We start from the raw sequence: 22,221 nt of genomic DNA, 5'->3' as shown, positions 1-22,221 counted from the left end.
GGCATGTATATATATGAGTACTTTGCTTTCTTTCTACACTCTCTCTTACTCTTTACATTCTGCTCTTTCGTGTTTTATTGCAGTTTTATTTTTGTATCTTTTGCTTAGCGCCCATAAAATGCTTACACACATACATTTCCTCCACCAAATCAAATGCTTATCGCTCGCTAACGCTTATATACATACGCACATGCATACGCGTATAAAAAAAACGTGTTGTTGTTGAGCACAACACTCACTTTGTGCATAACCTTGTTGATTTATTTGTCTTTTGTGTTTATATTGGGGATTTTGCCAGCGCAATCACAAGCTTTCAATAGCCGTGATCGTCTAGTGGTTAGGACCCTACGTTGTGGCCGTAGTAACCCAGGTTCGAATCCTGGTCACGGCAATGCTCTTACAAAGAGACATTGTCACGGATGAAAGCACTTATTTTTTTAAATTTTTCAATTATATTTTAATAATACTATATTTGTAACAAAATTATTTTAAATCTTTCAAAGAGGTAAAAACAAAATAAATTATAGAAAATAATTTTGAAAAATTTCAAAACTTTTGATATAAAATTTTGAAAGTAAATAAAAAATAAAGTAACAATTAAAAAATATTGCATTGATGAGCTTAAAGCGCGTTGTCGCGTCAGCAATACAGCATTACGAAGAGTCTAGAATCTAGAGCTTGTAAAATCCTACTAGTTAATAATAGCATTGGTTTCAAAGTGAAGATGTCAACTTTTTCATATTATTCCATAAATAGAAATGAACGACTTAAGACTGTCGAAAAAACAAACAAAAATAAATATCACTAATCCCTGTGTACGACCATTCATTTATTGGACGGAGATTAACATGTACAGGTCTTCCTCAAGACTGTCGATAAGATCAGAACTTCGTAAGTTCGGCGCTAAAAATAAAGGAAATTAGGTTATAAGATAAAAACCTGACTATATTACTCACTAGTCTTTGTGTACTTGCACGATCAACTTAATGGTTTTTAACAGAGCGAAAATAATATATCAGTTTCGAATAGAGGCGATCCACGCAATTTGTTTCAAAATAGCATACGGAGGGAAAGCGAACTAACACGGTCACTAGTGCCATTGTTTTGCTGAGCCTACTTGTAGAGTGCTAAGAAAAATTGCTCACTGTCAAATCGAGTGGCGAACTTAATTACCCCATCGATAGCAGTCGGTCAACTTCAACGAGTTGACGCATGCAAAGAGTAAATACAAATATTTTAGATAAATATTCAAAGTATTTAATATATATGTGCATATGTATTATGTTGACTGTCTGACAATTGTGCCTTGTCGCGTGGCTGAACTTTACAATTATATAAAGTGACGCCGCGGATGGCGCTTGAGTGCAGTACAAAACGTGGCGAACTGGCGAGTCATTGCATGACGATTTCGCGCTATGCCTACTATACAGAGACCATGTAGTGCTTACGATTTGCTGGTATGAAACCAAGAAATCCTTGTAAGAAAAAAAGTTGGTGATTCGTTTATGCGAATATGATAAGCGCCACCGCCTCACCTGCGGTTCTGACGGAAGGATGGACGTGTTTATTGCTTCCGGTTGTGCGCTATTTCAGCATAAGATAAACTGGATTGGTAATGGCCAACTTGGAAAAGGTGGAATCACTTCTACAGCACAAGATTTTCCTACTGCCGCTTTAGAAAATCTGGCAACACTGAATTTTTTATCCGACAAATTTTTTAAAACGGCATTAGCTTGTTAACGATTCATAAAATCTTTCAACGGTATTAAAGCCTCCAAGTGCTCACATTTAAAAGAGGCGTTTAGGGCCAGAACGAAAGTAAGTGCTCCACCGCGGCTAGAATTAAATAGTTAGGCGCTGATAAGACGGAGACACGTGTCAGCTTTAATCGCATTTGTCAACATACTGTAAATATTTATTTTCGCAAACTAATTGCCGGCGGTCACGTAAATGTTCACAGATGCAAGCATACCCCTGGGCGATGTATGTATATAATTATAATTACAACGTAAACGTTTAAGCGCGCTTACAGGCAATCTGTAAACTTCATTTGCTTATTCCATGCATAAACACATAGTTGAGAGCATATCCTGTGCCGTTGTAACTCACATCGAAATCAAAAGGAAGCGCAAAATGTCTACCACACATCAGCTATTGCTCACTATACTACTGACGGCGTTATTTTACCGCGCCACGGCAGTGCATAGCTGGGATCGCGCGTACATTAAAGATTTCCTTTTGCCAATGATGCCATTCGTACAACCACAGGAAATCGCTTGGTTCATAAGCGAACAATTGAGCAAGACGATATACGTTGAAATAGAGGAATTTATAGTGGAGTTCAACGACGAACTCAAGCTTACGCAGACGGTATTGACGCACAGCAACGACGTGCCTTTTATCGCAACGGAAATGAAAAAAAATATATTATCTATAGTGTTTACGAGCGGTCCAGACGATAGTATTATGGATGTACACGATGGTGCGCTACACAATCGTCACAACACCTTCAGTTTTGTCGTTATGTTGAATGGCATAATAGATTTCGGGGTTGTTGTGCAATTTTTACAAGATCTTCGTCGACGTAAATTTCAAAAACCCATACTGTACTATGTCGACGATGATGGACATAATCAAGTTTATAGTTATACTGTATTTCCGCGTTTTGAGATATTGGATCGTGCCAACTACCTTAACGAATTACCTGACGAGTATGCGCGCTTCTTAGCTGGTGGTTTGGAGACTATGGGTTATGAAATATGTACGCCATTGCGCCAGGATTTACCAGGCGTATTTATTGCGCCAAATGCGTCCGGCGAAATCGCAAGCTGGCAGGGTAGCTCATTCAGTTTGCTCAAACTCTTTACGGACTATATAAATGCGACGCTGGTGAGTTATGAAATGCCGAAAGATCGTTTGGGTGGCAATGTCATCGACATGAAGGCCGCCATGGATTTGTTGCGTCACGATAATATTACTTTTCTAGCGCATGCTTACGCTTTATTCTATGAGGATGACATCATTAGCTTGAGCTATCCCATAGGTGTGGTGCGTTGGTGTCTCATGGTGCCGATTTGGAATAGTGTTACAACAATATTTTATCCATTGGAACCCTTCGATGACCTTACTTGGTGGTGTATTGTGGTGGTTTTCGGTGCCTTGCTGTTGGTGCAAACTTTATGTTGTCTCCTGCACGGCACCCACGAGTTGGCGGCGCGTTTAAGTGATGGCATTTTACGCAGCTTCTGTTTGAGTACGGGCATAAGCGGACCCAGCTTGATGGCGGCACCAAATGCTTTGGATTTTTTTATATTTACCACATTTTTCTTTTACGGTTTCTTTCTCACCGCCAACTATACCTCATTGTTGGGCAGCATACTAACGGTCACTTCATTCCGCGCACAATTCAACACGATTGATGATCTAATAACCGCAAATCTTTCTGTGCTGATTATCGATTATGAATTGGAGTTTCTGCACTCAGGTGGACTAAGGCTGCCCGCGAATTTCTCACGTCTCATCCAACCGGTGGATGTGGCAACCTTCATAAAGTATCAATACAGCTTCAATACAAACTACGCATACTTTGTAACCGAGGAAAAGTGGCACTTTCTCGATTTGCAGCAACAGTATCTGAAGCCGGGCATTTTCAAATTCAGCAAAATATGTTTTGGTTCATTCTTTCTTGCCTTTCCCATGCAACGTGATTCGCTCTTCTATCGCAGTTTAGAGTACTATACGTTTCGCATGCATTCATCGGGCTTGATGCATCACTACGAGCGCACCGCCTTCGATTATGCGGTACATGCAGGTCTCGTAAAGCGTCTGGCTCAAAACCCGGATTACACTTCGGCTGGCATGCAACATTTGTTTGTCGTATTTCTTATGCTCATAACAATGCATGCTGTGAGTTTTTTGATTTTTCTGCTTGAGCGTTTAAGCCGCAGAATCATGGTGAGCGCAATCCCACCGCAAAGTGTTCTGCTCTCACGTGTGAGTACCGCAGAGTGTATTAAAAAATAATCGCTAGCCAGAAATGCTCTACTTAAGGCTCGTGTTGTTTTATATGGTTACTTAAGTTTTACTGAGTAACGCGAAGGTCTTAGTTATAATTGCAGAGCTTCACGATTCCTCAATAGCTTCTACAGCAAAAAATTAAATTAAATTAAATATATATGATTTAAATAAAACTATGAAATGGATATTACGACTTTGTTGAATGATTGATTAGTTTAAAAATCGGCTAGCCTTAGTGTGTTGCTTGGATTATCATAAAGTTCTTTCAGACTTCTGATCCTAAAAATGGTTTTCTTTGATTTGAAAGTATCTTGCGAGTTTTTAAACGATTTAGATCTTTTCGAACTTTTAGTAGATCCTAGTCAAATTAGTAGGTGTAGCTAAAGTCACTTTTAACTAACCTACCAAGAATACATACATATAATGACTACCGTCGCCGATTGGTCATAAATATTTTTAGTTAGCCGGGCATTCCAACGCCAGGACGAGGGCGTATGTCGCTCTTCAAAAATCCCAAGCCTACCGGTGTTGTCTGTTACGAAAACAGCTGTGTATTGTCATGCGATAGTGCCTTACTATGTTGAGACTTTGATTTTTGATACCATATGAAGACCCACAATATAACTTAGAGTTGATACATAGTCAAGTACGCATAGAAAACTTTTTGCCTTACGGTCATAGCAACCGATTTCGCGCACATGACTCTCGCGACTAAGTCTTGTTAAGACTATTGTGTCGCTAAAATTTTGCTTCACATTTTTTAGCAGCTCGCTGCTCGCTCAGTGACGACTGGTTTATCATAGATTAGTGGCTTGACGTATTCTTACAATATATAGTACAAAGCAGTCAAATATCTTGGCATATGTCTTATGTTGTCTTGTCTTAATATGTTTTAGATTTTTACACCAATAAAGTAATAATTGCATGCGCTGTTTGGTTTACGGGCACCATTTAGCACTTAGGCAACTAATATTGCGAACCAAGAGAAGTTCTTTGAGTTTGTCACCATTCATAAAGAAGATTTTTGTGTGTACACTAAAATATGGCATATTGTGAACTTTTGCTATCTACCATAACCTTAAACTTTCAAAGACCCCAGTAAATGCCTAAACACATTTAATCACATTCAGGTCACTCATACCTCCCCGCATTGCAGTTCAAGTATACTTGCACTCACAGTTCGCTTTAATGTATTCCAACAAAAAATAAAATTGCACGCTTCTAATGACCTTTTTGTCACGCGGCGCAGGCCAAATCGATTGGCGATCTTAATTACCGCATCGATTTCAATCGGTCAACTTCATCAAGTTGCCACATGCAAAGCGTAAACATATGACACTATGTCTGTGTAAACAAAGCTCACACACATAATGTTAATTTGCAGTTTTGCAAAAATGCCCTTCATTAGCGCGCTACCTCAAGAGAGAACTTTTTCCGTGACTATATAAACTGTCCACGCCGTTAAACCACAAAACAGTGCCATTAACGAATAACAGCAGCAGCGGCTCAAGTGATTTGCGGCGCAAACCGAGCGTTGACTAGAGCAGTGATGCCTTTAGAGGTCAAAACTATATTGCGTACACCCTTCTATGATGATGTGCCGCGTGCTTTCGTACGCAGCGGTGAAAATATCAGCGATTCTACGCTTTTTGGACCGTACGCGCAGACCATTTGGAATTTCGCCAACAGACACCAAATGTTTTTGGAAATTAATCGTGATTTAAGTGAAAACTACTCGGAGACCTACGAGCGCATACATAACGGCGAGTATAATCTGGCGATGAATGGCGCAACGCTGGTCAATCATTTGAAGTTTAATGTACAATTTAGTTATCCGCTTTATTGGGTGAAGAACTGTATAATGGTACCGCTGGAGGATGAGTTGCCAAAGTATTGGTACATAGTATGGCCTTTCGGACGTTACATTTATGCGTGTCTACTCTTTGGCATCTTCTACATAGCCATACTTATGCGTTACATCGAATATCCAACCAACGCAACGAAGCCCACACGTTCGATCACACGTAACATACTGCACAGCAGCGCGATCATAATGTTTAGCTCGAATATGAATGTACAGTTGAAGAATGCACACGCACGCGTACTCTTCTTTTACATGCTACTCTTCGTTTTCGGCTTCATATTGGCCGCCTATCATGCACCCTATTTGACCGCCTATAATATGAAGCCCGTTTTTGTGCCGCCCATTAACACAGTTGACGATCTACTGAGCGCTAATATTAACGTATTGATCACACTGACTGACTTTGCGGAGATCAAACATAATAGTGTTGAGCACATACTCGCGTTGTCGCGCCTATTGCGTGAGGTGCCATGACAGGAGTTTCAGGATGTTTTAGACAAATTAAATCGCCATTACGCCTATGTGGTAACAGAGGATCAATGGAATTTTCTAAATCGCCAACAACGCATACTAATCCAACCGTATTTTCATCTCTCGAAGATCTGTTTCGGCACCGTCTTCAAGGCTATACCGTTGCAACGCGATGCCGTTTGGTTGGAGACGCTCAATTTGTTCATTTTAATTGTACGCGAGTCGGGTCTTTGGGGTCAATGGGAGGAGCGCGCATTCAATGAAGCAGTACGTGCAAAATATGCACAAATATTTACCGACACCTATCCGGTAGAATCTTTAAATTTGCGTTTCTTCACAATTGCGTGGATCGTTTTGACTTCAGGTCTGCTCTTAAGCTCATTGGTATTCGCCATAGAATATTACGTTCATAAACATTACAGCGTGAAACAGTTGGAATACCATCGTTTCATGTATTAGTAGCGCCGTTGACGAGTTACTATATTATTTTTTTATAATTAAAAGGCAATGTAAATTCGATAAGACTAAAAAATCAAACATAAAATTATGAGAGTTACTAATTTAGGCAACTTAAGGCAGTAATGGAACACCGAGCAAAACTACGTTGAAGGAAAAAGTAGAGCAGGAAAGAAGTAACTATTAATTTTACATACGCTCATATTTTTCCTATTGTTTCACCGTTATTATTACTAGTGTGTACTGCTCACACTCATATATTAGTTGAAGAGAGTATCCTACCAGCAGCGAGCCAATGAGCGCACAGCGTTGCTCTTCGTTCGACAAATAACAGTTTACTACAATATTCATCATTTAAATATAAACAAAACAGATTTAAAGTAAATATTAACATGGAAACAGAAAATTATTTATTATGACGCAGCATAAGTATTTAAGAAATAATATTCGAATTAATCATTAGCATATAACAAACAGTGTCATAATGAGACTGTCTTCACTGACGCCTATGCGCGCGGCTCTTCATCAATCGAACATTTAATAACTCTCCAACAAAAACACATGTACTAATACAAAACATCGCCAGCAGCATTAAAAAGATCACAACCAAGTGTTGCATGCCAGCCGACGTGAACTCCGTATTATCCGCCAAACGCCGCACAAGTTTCGCATGCACGGCATAATCGAAGGCTGTGCTCTGGTAGTGACCCAACATGCCCGACGAATGCATACGATAGATATAATATTCGAGATTGCGATACAAAGTGTAATCCGGTTGTAGTGGATAGGCTAAATGATAGGAACCGAAGCAGATGTCGGTGAACTTGAAGAGACGTTGTTTAAGATATTTCTGCTGTAATTCCAGAAAATTCCATTTCTCCTCCGTAATAAAATAGGCAAAACTTGTATTCAACTGCACTTGATGTTGAGTGAAAGTGGCCGCATCCACTGGCAGTAACAAACGTGAGAAGTTTGCTGATAATTGATCACCGTCGGCAAGTAGAAACTCCAATTCATAATCGATAATCATAACGGAAATATTCGTTGCTATCAGCTCATCCATGGTGTTGATTTGTGTGCGAAATAAAGTTACGGTAAATATGCTGCCCAACAATGAGGTGTAGTTGGCGGTAAGAAAGAAACCATAAAAGTAGATGGTGCTGAAAATGAGGAAATCCAACAGAGTAGCTGCGCTATAGTAGTTCGGCGTGCAAATGCCAATACTCAGGCAGAAACATTGCAAAACGGTATCGTTTAACCGTTGCGCCAACTGATGTGTGCTCTGCCAACAGCACCACAAACACTTGACACTCAGCAATGCAACAAAAACGCCAACAATGATAAACCAAACAAGATCATCGAAGGGTTCCAGCGGATAGTACATAGTTGAGATGCTATTCCAAATGGGCACCATGAGACACCAGCGCACCACCATGAGCGGATAACTCTTGCCAAGCTCGTCGTCCTCTTTGAATAAAGCATAAGCGTGTGCCATTATATCTACTTTTTTGTGACGTATGAGGTTCAGCGCCGCCTTCATATCGATTACATTGCCGCCCAGTTGATCTTCCGGCATTTCGTAGCTTACTAAGGAGGCATTGCCGTAGTCCGTAAAAAACTTCAACAAGGTATAGGCTGAACCACGCCAAATGGTTTGACCTGTACTATTCTTATAACTGAAGACATGTGGTAGGTCCTGACGTAGCGGTGTATATAACTTATAGCCCAACATATTCATGCCGCCAGCTACAAGTCTCTTAAAAGTTTGCATTAAATATTCCAAAAAGTTGGAGCGATTTACTAAGTGATACTCCGGATACAAGGAGTAAGCAAAGAGCTCATTGGTTCGGTTGCTGCTGTAGTAATATAAAATAGTATTTTGAAAATTACGCGCACGCAGTCCTAGCAATAGTTGCTCCGCCACTCTGAAGTCATCCACAATATTCATCATGATCATTAAGCCGAAATACATATGGCGTCCGAGCGCTGTGCGATCATAGACATGTAGAATGGGATCATCAGGCGCCGTACAGAAGACTACGCTCAGTCCATTTTTCTTATTTTCCGATTGTATTAAGCGTATATCGGTGCGATTGGTTATCACTGTCTGTGTGAGGCCCAAACATTCGTCCAACGTTATGATGAGCTCCTGTACGTCAACGCTATTCGTCGCATCTATGCGTTCGCTCACGTACCAAATGATCTCTTGTATTTGTAATGTCTTACCCAGTATGCACAGCATATTTAGAATGTATTCCACCTCCCAAGATTGCACCGGCTGTAGTGTGTTAAGGCAGAGCAAGCTGAGCCAAAAGACCCGTAGTTCAGCGAAATTCAATTTCATCGTAAGTACTCCTTAATGAACTTATGCAAGTGAATTAACAGTTCCAACTTCGTTTGCAGTCTCTTTAAAGGCAATTGGAGTACACATTTTGTAAAATAAAGCTTTACATTACAATCTGTAGGGAATACAAGCATGAGCGCCTTGTCAACAAGTTGGAATAATTAACGAGAGTCTGCTCTTTGGGGATTTGTCACATTTTGTATGCGATGGCCTGTGACGACGTTGTGTGTCTTCAGAAACTTATTACTAATAAAATCGTTAAGTCATTAACTCACCAAACGGATATTATTGTACTTGTATATACTTCTTGTTTCATAAACCCCAATAAATACTCACAAGCGAATGCTTAAATTTAATTGATAGTCTGACACCGATAAATGCGGGTTAGAAGCAGCCAGTCTTTAATCTGCTCTACAAACTGTCTAACTGCCTTAGCGTCAGTATCTTCCCACCTAAACGAGGTCAGTTCAAAATTAGGTAGGTATTCTAACTGGATATGGGTTCACACACGTGGTGCGGCTAATATTTTGTCGAACGCGTTTTGCCAAGGCTGTATAGACGAAGGCGAAGTGGAAACATCTTGTCACTTTCTGTCTTATTGCTTGGCTTTTTTCAGACTGAAATTGAAATATCTTCGGTAGACATACTAGCTTCCGGACACCTAGCGAAGTGGATGGGATTGATATTAGCCGAGTTTTTAGGTATCACAAAGAACCAACGTTCACAGTTGTTTAAGTGAAACCCATCGATAGGAAAAACCCTCCTGTACAGAACGAAAACTATATAATAGGAAATAGTTAATCTGCTCCAAGTACGAGTACTTCTGCGTCATAAAATCGTAGTTTCTGATAGCAATTCTCTCCCACAGCATAGCCGAGTCCATACATACGTTTCTCATGAACCTAAAAACCGCTTTCGGTAGGCACTAAGAAAAAGCTCACATTATCTATAGCACACAAAATTTTTGGGACAAAAACTTCTGAAAAATTTTGCGAGTGCTAGCATTTAAAGTGTGGCTCTTGTCTTTTCTTATTGTCACTCAATCGAGCCTACTCTATTAACTGAACTCTTAATAGCTTACTTTTTAATTATTTGAACATTTTAACCTCTCCTGTTGTACGCATATAGAACTGTAACAGCTGGTTTTGACTAAAAGTGTCAAATTCCAATGTGGTCTTCTTTATTGCCAGCATACTTCAGCACTTTTTGACAGAATGAAAAACTATTTTTGCTTACACGAGAAAGTGGGAAATGTCATCCACAAATTTAATAATAATTCACTCGACTTCGCACATACGTCACTTGTTCGAAATTGTCTTGTCAAATTGCTGGTGAAATTAAAAGCAACTGTCATTCAACTGTTGAATCAAAATGATACCGCTTGCTTGATAGTCACTCTTTACACGTGGCGTACTTATATAATATATTATATATGCTTGCATGTTACTTATGTACATACACACATACATAGTAACGCCCACTAGCGTTTTTGCAGGCACACATGTAGTTGACATTTGTTGATATTGATAAGTTAGTTTAAAAATTCTCGCATGCGATAAAAATTATAGGTTTCATAGCTGGCTGCTGGCATGATGGATATTGTTAATGTTTGGTGTGTTTTTTGTTGTTGTAGCGGCTTAAAAGATTCTCCTTGCAACACTATCATGTTGATTATCCTTAACCGGTTTTAAATCAGAGTGCGTTCCGGTTACGTTAAACCAATAATAGTGCGAAGGAGAGCAGCAGTTTCCGATTAACATGAAAAAATTGTCGTCGATCGTCCTCAGCAGGGTATTATGCCTTCGGACCTGAACATAATGACTTGTCTTCTTTTCTATTAAAAACAAAAACAACAACAAGCTGCATTTATTTTTAATTATTTTCACTGTTTATATGTGTATTTATTTGTTACGCATGTATTTACAGTTAATTTACACACAGACACAATAATAATAGTTATAATAATAAACTAACGTTAGAATTATGCATGTAGATATATATAGTATGTATACGCAGATTTGCACTGCTTCTTCTTGTTTTTAAATATATATTTCTTCGTTTTTTGCTACATAATAGACAAGGTAAGCTTGTTGTTGTTGCCATTTGCACTAAATATTCAACTATTCAAAAATAACACTCAATATTTTATCGAAAAAAGTGTGTAAGTGTGTGTGTGTGTGTGTGTGTGTGTGTGTTTAAAACCAACAATTACGGAATGTAAATTATAAATTGAAAAACATAAAAAATAATTTGCAATTTGTGTGTAAATATTTATATTATATATCGTATAGTATTGATTTATGCACTTATGTATGTATGTATGTATGTAAAATTTACAATAACAAAAATTAATAATATATTGCTACTGAATAAAAATAATAGTTATTTTTATTTAGCGAAGTTTTCAAATTTTTTTTTTTTTTTGCACACATTCTCCTCTATGCAATTGCAACAATGCTTTTACTTTTTTTTCTAAACACAAAACGTAACCAACCACATTAGTTTTATGCTACTCTGCTACTTGAGAAAGTTGCACATAATTGCAGATGTGCTTAAAAAATAACGGGAATTTCTTAAATTTTTAATAAATTTCATTTCCAACAACTTTTCATTATAAAAGGTGTTTCGCACACATATACAGATGCCATATTTTCCACAACACTGTAGCATATGTGTATTTAGCGGTGTGTGCATGTTGCAATACTTTGTTATATATGCTTGTATATGTGTATATACACACTAGGTTGCGGTGCAAACCTCATACAATTTCTATTCTATATGTATATATATATATATGTATGTAATTCGTTAACTGTATTCAACCGTTAACCGCGCGCACACTCTATGGCTGGCCATAGAGCATTTCCGAGCCGGGCGGTATTGAGCTGGGATCGACGCTGGCATTAAAGTAGCTCGCTGGTGAAGCGAAAACATTTGTCAACGCTGTTGGTGCTGCTGTCAGCTCTGTGTGTCGAGCAGTGTTTGGTGTTGATAAGTTATAGGGATTTTTCAGATATTCTTGATAGATATCATTTTCGCCACTTTGTTGTTGTAAGGTCGGATATTGCATTGCAATATTCGATGCGTAGCTCGATACGATGGCAGGATTCGTTTGTTGTGGTAGCAAAGCAGGTGGTGGTTGTTGTTGTTGCGATGGATTGCTGCTTTGCATGACAATGTAGGGAGGACTGGTGTAGTGGGAATGTTGTTGGGTGGATATTGGCACATTATCGGTCGTCTGCGTGTCTACAGCGGACTGCTGATGCTGCTGTTGTTGTGGTGGTTGTTGTTGTTGTTGAGCGTTCGCCTGTACGACCGCTGTGTGGGTGGCGCTGCGCTGCTGGCCGTCAAGCGCATGTTGATTGTATAAAGCGTGTTGTTGTTGTTGTTGTTGTAGCAATAGTTGCTGGTAGTGCTTTTGAGTGGCCGCTGCCTGCGCAGCAATGTAATCTGTATACTGCTGGTGTGATTGCGGCTCATGACTTTGTTGTTGTGGTTTTTGTTGCAACAATTGCGTTTTCGCATCTGCGGCCGCTGGTGGCGTTTCCGGCAACTCAATAGCGTACGAATAACTGCTGTAGTTATTATTTTGCACGGTATTGTTGACAACAACCGCTGGTTGCTGTGTTGACGCATGCTGCGCTTGATCGACAGCTGCTTGGGCGCTCACCAATGACAGCTGCGCAGTATCATAAAGTAAATCAGGTAAACTGGTTGGCGCATTGACGGCAGCCACGGTGGGCGAAGCGGCGAGTGACGTTGTGGTTGCCTCCGACACCGTTTGTGGCACAATGCTGGGCACCGGACGCACCAGCAGTGGCGTGTCGTCCAACAGTAACAGCGGATTGGTTGTGATCGGCGAGGCGGCCAATGAGTGGCGCGGTGATGTGGCGTCCAAATTGTGACGCTGCACGCTGCTCAACTGTAATTTATAGCATATTGTTGCAGTTAAACAAATTTGTGTAGTTTTTCATTTATTTATTTTTGTACTTACCAGCTCGGCAGAGTGTGGTCGTTGCGTGTAATGTGCTGATGTGGCGACTGGCAGCGCCAACGGTGTGGGCGGCAACAGCACCGGCTGTGTGTCGGCTGGTTTTATTGCCGAAATGCTATTTGGTGAGCTGGCGGTTTCGGTTGTTGCTTGTGGTGGCTGTGGTGGTGGTGGTGGAGATGCCGCATTGGTCACAGACATCACTTGAGCGCGCTTATCTGAAAGCATAAACAAGTGGCAGGCGTATGTAAATGGCAATGGCTGTGACAGTTGTCTTCAGAAATGTTTGTGCACAAAACAAAGAAGTGTAACAACAACAAACAACATTTATTTGAAATGGCTGTGGTCAAGTTTGACTCGAACTCGCATATGACCAATAGAATTTCGAACAAATTGTTAGCTAAATTAACAACAATCAATATGTTATACCCTACACCACAATATTAATAAAAGCATTTAGATAAATTAATTAAATTTTAAAATATTTACTAAAAATTATGAAGTTTTTGATATTTAATATGAACCGAATGCTAAATATGGTTTTTATTTATTCGTCAATAAATGCATTTAACTAAAAAACAATAAAAAAAACTTTAACTTCGATTGCACCGAAGCTATAATACCCTTCACAAATATAAAATATTCCTTACAAGAACTTGATTTATCATTTAGTTTGTATGGCATTCGGCGGTTCCAACAAATGATTTATATATGGTATATACTTTATATTTTGGGCGTTACAAACATCGTGGAAAACTTAATGTACCCTGTTCAGGGTATAAAAACATAAGCAAGGTGAACTTAACCCTTTACTAACGCTAAAGAAACTCTTTCACAAAATTATTTATAAAAAACAAACTAAAAAAAAACCACTAAAAAAACAACAACAACAAACAACTAAAAAACAACTAAAAAAAACTTAAAAAAAAAATTTTAAAAAACTAAAAGTAAAATAAAAAAAAAATAAAAATCTAAAAATTAATATAAAAAATAAAAAATAAAAAAATATATATAAAACTAAAAAACAACTAAAAAACAACTAAAAAGAACAACAAAAAAAAACTAAAAAAAACAACAAAAAAAATAACTAAAAAAACATTAAAAAAAGACTTTAAATAAAACTACAAAAAAAAAAAAAACTACAAAAAAAAATAAAATTTAAAATAAAAGTAAAAAATAAAATATGAAAAAAAATATATATATATATAAAACTAAAAAACAACTAAAAAAAACAACTAAAAAAACAACTAAAAAAATAAATAAATAACTAAAACACGTCTTAAAAAAACTAAAACTTAAACAAATAAATTTGTGCGAAGAAAGTCTCTACTCTTTGCGATTTTAACTAGTTTTCAAAACTAAATACTGTTAATGATAAAAAATTTAATTATCTGCTTGTTTTTGCGCAAAATTTCAACTAATCCATTGGCACTTGGCGTTTCAGTTTCCATAATTTTCTTAGCTTTCTCGGTACTGAACTCGTGGCAACTTTCGTATACTGTGGCGAAGGAAGTGCGCTTTGTTGCTTTGCTTCGCTATGGAAAACTTGGCAGTTATTGGCCAAATCGGCACGCAATAAATTTATTTGATTGCAATTTTCGCAAATAAAATCTATTTTTTCTTTAAAAAGTAAATTAATGGTATACAAACAACAGCGCAAACTTACCTTCATCGCGGAACAGCTCGTCCTTGATGTTGGGCAGAAATTCGCCTATGCGCTGCCACGTCAAGTCCCACAGCGGCAGCTGCAGCGTGCCGTCATCATTGTGGAAGACGCGCACCGAGTGCATTACCAACAGCATATTCTTAAGTATTTCCTGCATCTGTTCGGACAGCATATCGGAACCGACTTTCATGAATTTCTCAATATAATCCAGTATATCAATCCACAGCTCGTTGAAGGCGGCGCCCAATTCAATTAACGGTGTTAGATGGTGCAGAAATACCTTCGACATAATGGTGGCCGTGCGTATGCGCGACTCTTCCAGCAATACGATTTCCAAATGCGCCACCGAAGCGCTTTCCGGCAACAATTCGTTGAGTAGCGGAAATAAAACCTGTTGGAAGCAAGACGCCCATTCGGCGCCCGACAATGTCTGCAAGTCGTGCACTAGCAGCGCGCGCTGCTGCAAACACGAAATGGCATAGGTGCGCACCTCACGACGCCGATCCATGGCCAGCCGCGCAATGCCCTGTAGCAGTGGACACCAGCCTTGCGCCCACAGCGCCGAACACTGCGGCACCGCGCACTCCTCCTCGGCCCACCAGCGAAAGATTTGCGCCGTGCGCGTATACAACGTGTACATGAGGTCAATTAATTGTATGGAGAGTGTTTCGTAGCGTTGACGTAAGTCCTCCTCCTTAGCGTCGCCGCCACGTTGCTCGTGCGCATAGTAATCGCTCGCTGTGTTTGATTTACGTTGTGCATCGCGTTCATTGCGCTTGGCGGCCGCTTTGCGACGTTGCGCAACAGTGGCGTTAGTTGTGTTCCTTGCTGAGAACTCAGCGGCGAATTTGCGGCGCTGTGTTATGCCGCCATCGCGACAACACTCGACAAAGGTGCGTATGCAACGCACGCACGACTCGAAGTTGTAGGGTGTAATGTGTGCGACATTGCGCACGATGAACGCCAGCGAGTCCCAGCATTTGAAGAGCGCGATGGGTGAGTGTTCGCCCAGTTTACAATTGTAGATGAGCGGTGAGACTGTGGGTGCGGCTGTGGTCGAATTCGCCGCGTTCGCCGTAGGCGGTGATTGTGGACTGTGGAACGTAGTAAAAATCAGCAAATTATATAAAGTAAAAAATTTACAGTTATAGTAATTACCGCGATTGCGTAGACAAATCACTATCCTTATTCACCAAAATCCAGTTCTCGGCGGTCGGGCTCGACGGATACGGACTGCTCGTGTTCGAATGTATCTGCTGTTGCTGCTGTTTGCTTTGTTGTTGCGCTGGCTGCTGTTGCGACTTGATGCTCGCATCTGTATCTGATAAATAGCCACGATCGGGTAAGCCCGAATCCTCTTCGCTGCTCAAAGTGCCCTCGGAATTGGCACCGCCGCCCAACTCAAGCGGCAATTGCGGCAATATAATGTCTACATACTCGGGTGGCACAGCGCCTGCGCCGACACATTCCAATATCGTGAAAATTATTTGCCAATCCTGTTCGGAGTGTATATTTTGTGCCGAAGTCTTGAGTAGCTCGTAAACGCCGGTGGAAATCTGTCGAGAAATGCGTAAAATAACGGCAGATTTCAGCGTGAGTAACATTTTAAGTGACTGCAGCACGATGGGGCAAAGCTCTTCATTGCGCATCAAGTAAATGGCCAGCTTCAGTACAGCGACTATGCTGCGATTGAGCAGATATTCATAGTTGTAAGTGGTGGCACCGATTAGCAGCAAATAGATGCGGTCGCGCACATCCGGCCACAAATGCACCATACGATCACGATTCTGTATGACTATCTTCACCAGCAATTCCATCCAGAAGACTACAACATCCTCGGCGTACGGTGTGCCGTCGTCGTACTTAGCCGCTGTTGGCGGCTTGATCAGCGCTAAAATATTGCGTAGCAACTCCTGCAACGACTCCAATTGCACGAATTTCGATTCTTGTATCATTTGATCTAATTGACATTCTTTTATGCATTTCTTGCCCAACTTTATAAACTCTTGCTCTTCGTAGGTCGGTTCGCGTTGCCCCTCCGAGGAGAGATATGAGTAGAGGCTGGAGAAGAGGCCGGCCTCTTGCTTCTGGCTCGGCTTCTCCAATTTCAATTGTGTCTTGCCGCTCTCCTCACAAAAGTCCTCCACTTCAATTAATGATTTCGGCAGTAATTTCAAACGGAATAGTTGCAGGAATAACTCAAGTATGTGCTTCCAACCTTCGCGCAAGCAATCACCATAATCATGCACCAAAGCGAAGACAGTACGCATGGCCGCCTGCGCTTTTGCATTGAAACCGAAGCCAACCGATTGGGTAAGCTCGTTATTGGCGACGGTGGTCGCCTCGGGTTGTGACAAATTCGAGAGTGTGGTGAATTTGCAAAGGGTGAGTATGAGCGCATCGAAATTGGCATGCAAATTGTAGTGAGCGGCAATGCCAGCGCATTTGGTGAAGCCTAGAAAAAAAGAGTGGAAATTATTTCAATTATTTAATAAAATCAATATATATATTTAATAAGAAAAATGTATATTTAATAAAAAATATATGTATATACAAACAATATAAAAATATTAATTAAAAAATTTAAAAAATATTTTTTTAAAAACGTTATTTTTATGTAGCAAAATATTTTAGTTAGATATTTTTTATGAAAAAAGGTGACTTTACTGAAAAAAAAATACATTTTAACTAAAAAATATAAAATTTATGATAACTACATTGTATATTATTTTTTTTCTCCAGAAGAGCCTTTTTTAATATTTATATAAGTAAAATAAAATAACTTTAGTTAAAAACTATATTTTATATAAAATAACGTTAATAAGACTTTCAATTAATAAATTTTACTAAAACTTTTTTTTATAAAATATTTTACTATTAAATTTTTTTTTAAATAATAATTCGGAAAAAAAGTCTTTAGACATTTTTTTGAAATAAGAAAGTTATCATTTAGTAAATTTTTAATTAACAATGTTATTTGAATAATGAAAAATATTATTTGAAATAAAATAAATTTTATAATAAATATTAATGTTAATCAAAATTTGGTTTGAAAAAAGAAAATTTATTAAATAAATATATTTTATATATAGTAACGATAATAAGACTTTCAATTTAAAATTTTTACTAAACATTTTATAAATAAAACGGTTAACTGAATTATATACATAAATATTATTTTTCACAAAATAAATTTTTTAATAAAAAATATGCTTTGAAAAATAAATTTTTTTACATTAAATTTTATAAAAAAATAGATCGATTTAAAAAAAAAAAAAAATACATATCTTTTTATAAAAAAACATTAAAAAAAAATATTTTTATAAAAAAATTAAAAAAAAAAATATTTATAAAAAAAAATTTATAAAAAAAAAATTTATAAAAAAAAATTTATAAAAAAAAAATTTATAAAAAAAAAATTTATAAAAAAAAAATTTAAAAAAAAATATAAAAAAAATTACAAATAAAAATTTTGTAAAAAAAAGTCTTTGGAATTAAAATAAATATGAAATAGAGTACTACTTACCACTCAGTATGCGTTGATAACCACTTTCGGAGCTCTTATCAAACATAAAGCTTAAAGCACTCAACGAAGCACCCCATAGCAAATTGAAGACCTCCAAATCGTAGGCTGCATCCTGCACGTATTTATAAACGCTATCTAGACCCACACCGCGACGCAACAGCACCTTCCACAAGTAATTCTCACGCACCAGACCAGTCTGCTCAGCGGGCATGACGATTTCTTCATTTCTACACAATAATATGGTGCGAATAAAAAGATATACGAAAAAAAAAACGAAACACTCACTTGATTGCATTGAAAACGTTTGAAAGCATTTCCTGATCAAAATCCACGCCACCATTCAAGCCACGCAAATTTTTGAGAAAGTCCTCCTGTGTCATAGGCACATTTAAACGCTTCGCATTCGAATTATGCTGATCCATATTCAACATAATGATGGCATAGGCCAAACTAAAAGCAGCATCGGTATTGGCAAATGGCGCATTATTTTGTTTCTGCAAGTAAATCGAATGGAAATTAATATAATTTTAACACGCTAATGCATGATATACACACGCACATGCCAGTGGTCGGCAAAATGTTCGAGTACGAGAAATATGAGTGGCGCCTCGCCCGGCAAACGGAAAGTCTCCAAATACAAACGCAACGCTTGATCCACGCGCAAGCCGGCAAAATCGAAGGAGTCGACGAAATTCATCAAAATCTTCGAATCCACATTCTTCTTCTTCGATATGTACTCACCAATCATTTTCTTGTCTAAGCCGGGATTTTCGCGCAAGAACAAGGCCACCTGCATGGGATCTAGTTGCGCGCTGAGTATGCCATGTTCCTGCAAATATTGTATGCCCTTATCGGGACGTTGATTGAACAACTCTGTGCCCTGCGAGAGCACACGTTTCTTTTGCTTGACATTCGTTAAGTATTCGCGTGTCAAGCCGGCGTTAGCTATGCCACCAGCGCCTAGACGTAAACGTGATGAGCTATTAATGAATTTGGAGATATTTTCCACAACCGATTTGTTGTCTTCATTGTTGCCATCGATAATTATGGCCTCCAATTCGGAATTATGACGTGAATGCCGACCGGTGGTTGTTACTGTGCTTGCGCCTGTGCTGCCATTCTCGTTGTTAACCAGCTTAGAGGCGATGCAATTTTGCTCAATATTCTCGATAACCGATGACAGCGTGTCTAGCGAAATGATGTGTGTGCTGTAGACAGCATTTGTAGCGGATAGCGTGTATTTGGAGAGCAAGTTGACCAGACCCTCAAATAGATCGGTGCAGTATAAATCGCAATCGTAATTAATATAGAGTTCGGAGACGAAACCTGGTATGCGCCACAATTGTAGCAGATTGTCGAGTGCCAGCTCGCGCATTTCATAAGGCGTTTTCGGGCTATCGCTCGCAACTATCTCGGATAGTTTCTTGAGATAAGCTTCCAGTTGGAATTTCAAGTGACCGCGTAGCGATTCGAAAAGCAGAAAGCAAAGTTGTAAATCGGCAGCGAATATTGTGAGACGCTCTGAGTTCATTAACTGTTATCAAATATAAAAACAAAAATTAGTAACCGCTTTAATTTTAACACATTAAGCAACTTACAGCGAAAAGATTACGGCACAAATCATCCTTCACCAACTCCAGCAACGTATCGTATTTACCGATGTTATCGGCGCCCACTTTGAACGCCACGGTGAGCAAACTCAAACCCATATGTATCATGGTATCGGTATTTTGCTTGTCCAATGGATTGCAGAGCAGTATTAGAAAACGGAATAACTCCTGTATGCATGGCAAGCCATAAGGCAGCAGTGATGCAGCGCCCTCGGAGCCATCAAGCGAATTTTGTTGTGTAAAACGCACGCCAACCGAATTTATATACTCACTGCTGCCGCCACTATTCGACTGCAAGCCATTCTCTTCAGCTTCTACCAGCGTTGTTGTTGTTAAGTTGTTAGCGCCAGCATCAGTGGCCTGCTGTTCGGCACAAATTAGCGGTTGTGTTGGTGCAGCGCCTTCCACGCCGTCGACATGCTCTTCGCATTGCTCCACATTTATAGACGGCTCTGTTGTTGTTGTGCCATCAGCATCGACAATGCCTTGTGTTGTTGTTGGCGTTTGTGTAATTTTTCCCTGCATATCGAGTATATTGCCGGCCGGTGTCGCTGGCGTTGTGGCTAAGGGTAGCGCTTTCGTGTGTGGCACCTGTAAATGTGGCGTTTGTGGATCTATAACAGTCGTGACTGATAATTTACGTTCCAATTCTGGTTTTACATTATCGCTACTACTTCTCGATAGCGTATTGGTGGCTTTTGATGCCTGTCCACTTTTCAATATTTTTTTGCGCTGTTTGCTTTTGTTCTGATCCATTGAGGTGGCTATCATTTGGAATTTACGCAATACATTTGCTGCATTACGATCTTCGGAGAATTGTGGTAGACGCATAAAGAGTAGATAAACCATATCTTTAAGCGCTTTTTTAGCATAACGTCGCAAAAGTTCATTGAGACGTGGTTCAAAGCAAATTTTAAAGCAACTGAGCATTACTTCGCACACCGCCTCGTTACTCAGCACCGAACCCTCGGGCGAACGCATAAGTGTGTGCAAAACTTCAACGACGCAGAAAAGTGTAACACCATCTGAAGACTGATCGGTACCCATAAAACGTGCATGCGTGACGGCATCAACGATATTCTCCACAGTTACGGCGAGATTAGTTGAGGTGGGGTCTGTGTATATTAAAACAAAAAAATATTAATAGCAATAACTATTTATATTATAAAGCATGTATACCTATTAAGCCTGATGATAGAAATTCATTGATAGCTTCTAGCGCTAGACTAGTAACAGCGCCCGTAGTCTCGTCGGTACGTATTACTTCCAAGAATGGCGCCAGAAATATATTGGGCTCTATTAGTCTTAAATCTTCTACATTTTTTAACATTTCTTTAAGATTAACGAACATTTTCATTAAGCCATCTTTTTCTTCATCCTAAAGTTTTGTTGAAACACAATAAATCAACATGATTAAAATCAAACATATGTTTGTTACGTATAGTATATGCAAATGAATACCACTTACCACGTAAGCGGCGGAGTTCCAACGCGTGCCACGGCGCATCGCCGTCATTAGCGTGGACATCTGCTCGCGCACCACGAAGATTCCATTGCCGGGTAACGTCATTTTTTAATAGAATCTGATATAAATCGCTTACTTTTTTCTTCTCGGCTACGGAAATACCCGCAGTAGAAGTATAACACACACACAAACAAACTTGCTATTTAACAATGCAGCTGGTAATCCTGTGAATTGTTGTGTACAATATATTTCTTTTTTGCCTACTGTTTTACAACAATAGACCCTTATTTATTCTTGAACATTGTGTATATCTACAGAAAACTATTAATGAAAATATACAATTTTTCCACGCAGCCACGACAATTTTTACTCGATAGACAAATAAGTGATGACGTTTCGTTATGAGTATTAACTTGACAGCTGTTTATTATGAATAGGATTCCAAATGGCAATGCTAATGTGCAGCGCCTGTTCTCACCAGTAGCGGCATAACCGTTGCTTTTTGAGCTACAAATTGCAAGTTTAGTTTTTTTATAGGAAATTTATGTGAAACTTTTGTATACTAAGTAATATACTGTTACAATTTACCTGCTTAGTTGTTATAGATAGATAGAATTAATTTTTTTTAAGATATTTATAAGAAAAAGGGATTCAAAAAATTGCAGCTGTTAAGTTTCTGTAACATTCGCTGTAACTTATAACGGTATTAACCGGTGTGTTGTTAGAGATCCACGACAGTCGGGTCTATGTAACCGGAACTGACCCGGATTTATTCCGGCCAAGAATTGTCAACTCGGCAGAATTCTGCCGC

At 39.0% G+C, this 22,221-nt stretch overlaps 4 protein-coding genes and 1 non-coding gene across 5 annotated transcripts; 3 read left to right on the top strand and 2 right to left on the bottom strand.

The window, feature by feature from the left end:
- The first annotated feature begins 319 nt into the window (after nucleotides 1-319).
- On the top strand, nucleotides 320-391 carry TRNAH-GUG (transfer RNA histidin (anticodon GUG)). Its single transcript has one exon. It is a non-coding gene; the product is annotated as a tRNA-His (tRNA).
- A 1,167-nt stretch (nucleotides 392-1,558) lies between these two features.
- Nucleotides 1,559-4,193, top strand: LOC106614130 (uncharacterized). The gene has a single exon (XM_014229689.3). It carries the CDS (start codon nucleotides 2,062-2,064, stop codon nucleotides 4,021-4,023), a length of 1,962 nt encoding a protein of 653 aa, XP_014085164.3. The 5' UTR covers nucleotides 1,559-2,061; the 3' UTR covers nucleotides 4,024-4,193.
- A 1,316-nt stretch (nucleotides 4,194-5,509) lies between these two features.
- Nucleotides 5,510-7,019, top strand: Ir56b (Ionotropic receptor 56b). Its single transcript, XM_014229688.3, has one exon. It carries the CDS (start codon nucleotides 5,567-5,569, stop codon nucleotides 6,353-6,355), a length of 789 nt encoding a protein of 262 aa, XP_014085163.2. The 5' UTR covers nucleotides 5,510-5,566; the 3' UTR covers nucleotides 6,356-7,019.
- A 250-nt stretch (nucleotides 7,020-7,269) lies between these two features.
- Nucleotides 7,270-9,586, bottom strand: LOC106614128 (uncharacterized). Its single transcript, XM_036374909.2, has one exon. It carries the CDS (start codon nucleotides 9,150-9,152, stop codon nucleotides 7,305-7,307), a length of 1,848 nt encoding a protein of 615 aa, XP_036230802.2. The 5' UTR covers nucleotides 9,153-9,586; the 3' UTR covers nucleotides 7,270-7,304.
- Nucleotides 9,587-11,017: 1,431 nt separating this feature from the next.
- garz (Sec7 domain-containing protein garz) lies at nucleotides 11,018-21,810 on the bottom strand. The gene is made up of 10 exons (XM_014229781.3): nucleotides 21,414-21,810; nucleotides 21,125-21,323; nucleotides 19,934-21,060; nucleotides 18,895-19,869; nucleotides 18,621-18,829; nucleotides 18,336-18,562; nucleotides 15,968-17,264; nucleotides 14,810-15,903; nucleotides 13,147-13,361; nucleotides 11,018-13,074 (listed from the first exon to the last, which is right to left on the bottom strand). The coding sequence occupies exons 1-10, from the start codon at nucleotides 21,513-21,515 to the stop codon at nucleotides 11,995-11,997; spliced, it is 6,525 nt and encodes a 2,174-aa protein (XP_014085256.3). The 5' UTR covers nucleotides 21,516-21,810; the 3' UTR covers nucleotides 11,018-11,994.
- Between the last annotated feature and the right edge of the window lie 411 nt (nucleotides 21,811-22,221).

This window comes from Bactrocera oleae, chromosome 4, assembly GCF_042242935.1.
Source record: "Bactrocera oleae isolate idBacOlea1 chromosome 4, idBacOlea1, whole genome shotgun sequence".
Lineage (NCBI taxonomy): Eukaryota > Metazoa > Arthropoda > Insecta > Diptera > Tephritidae > Bactrocera > Bactrocera oleae.
Note: the sequence above shows the minus strand (reverse complement) of the source record. Positions and strands in the feature narration are given on the sequence as shown.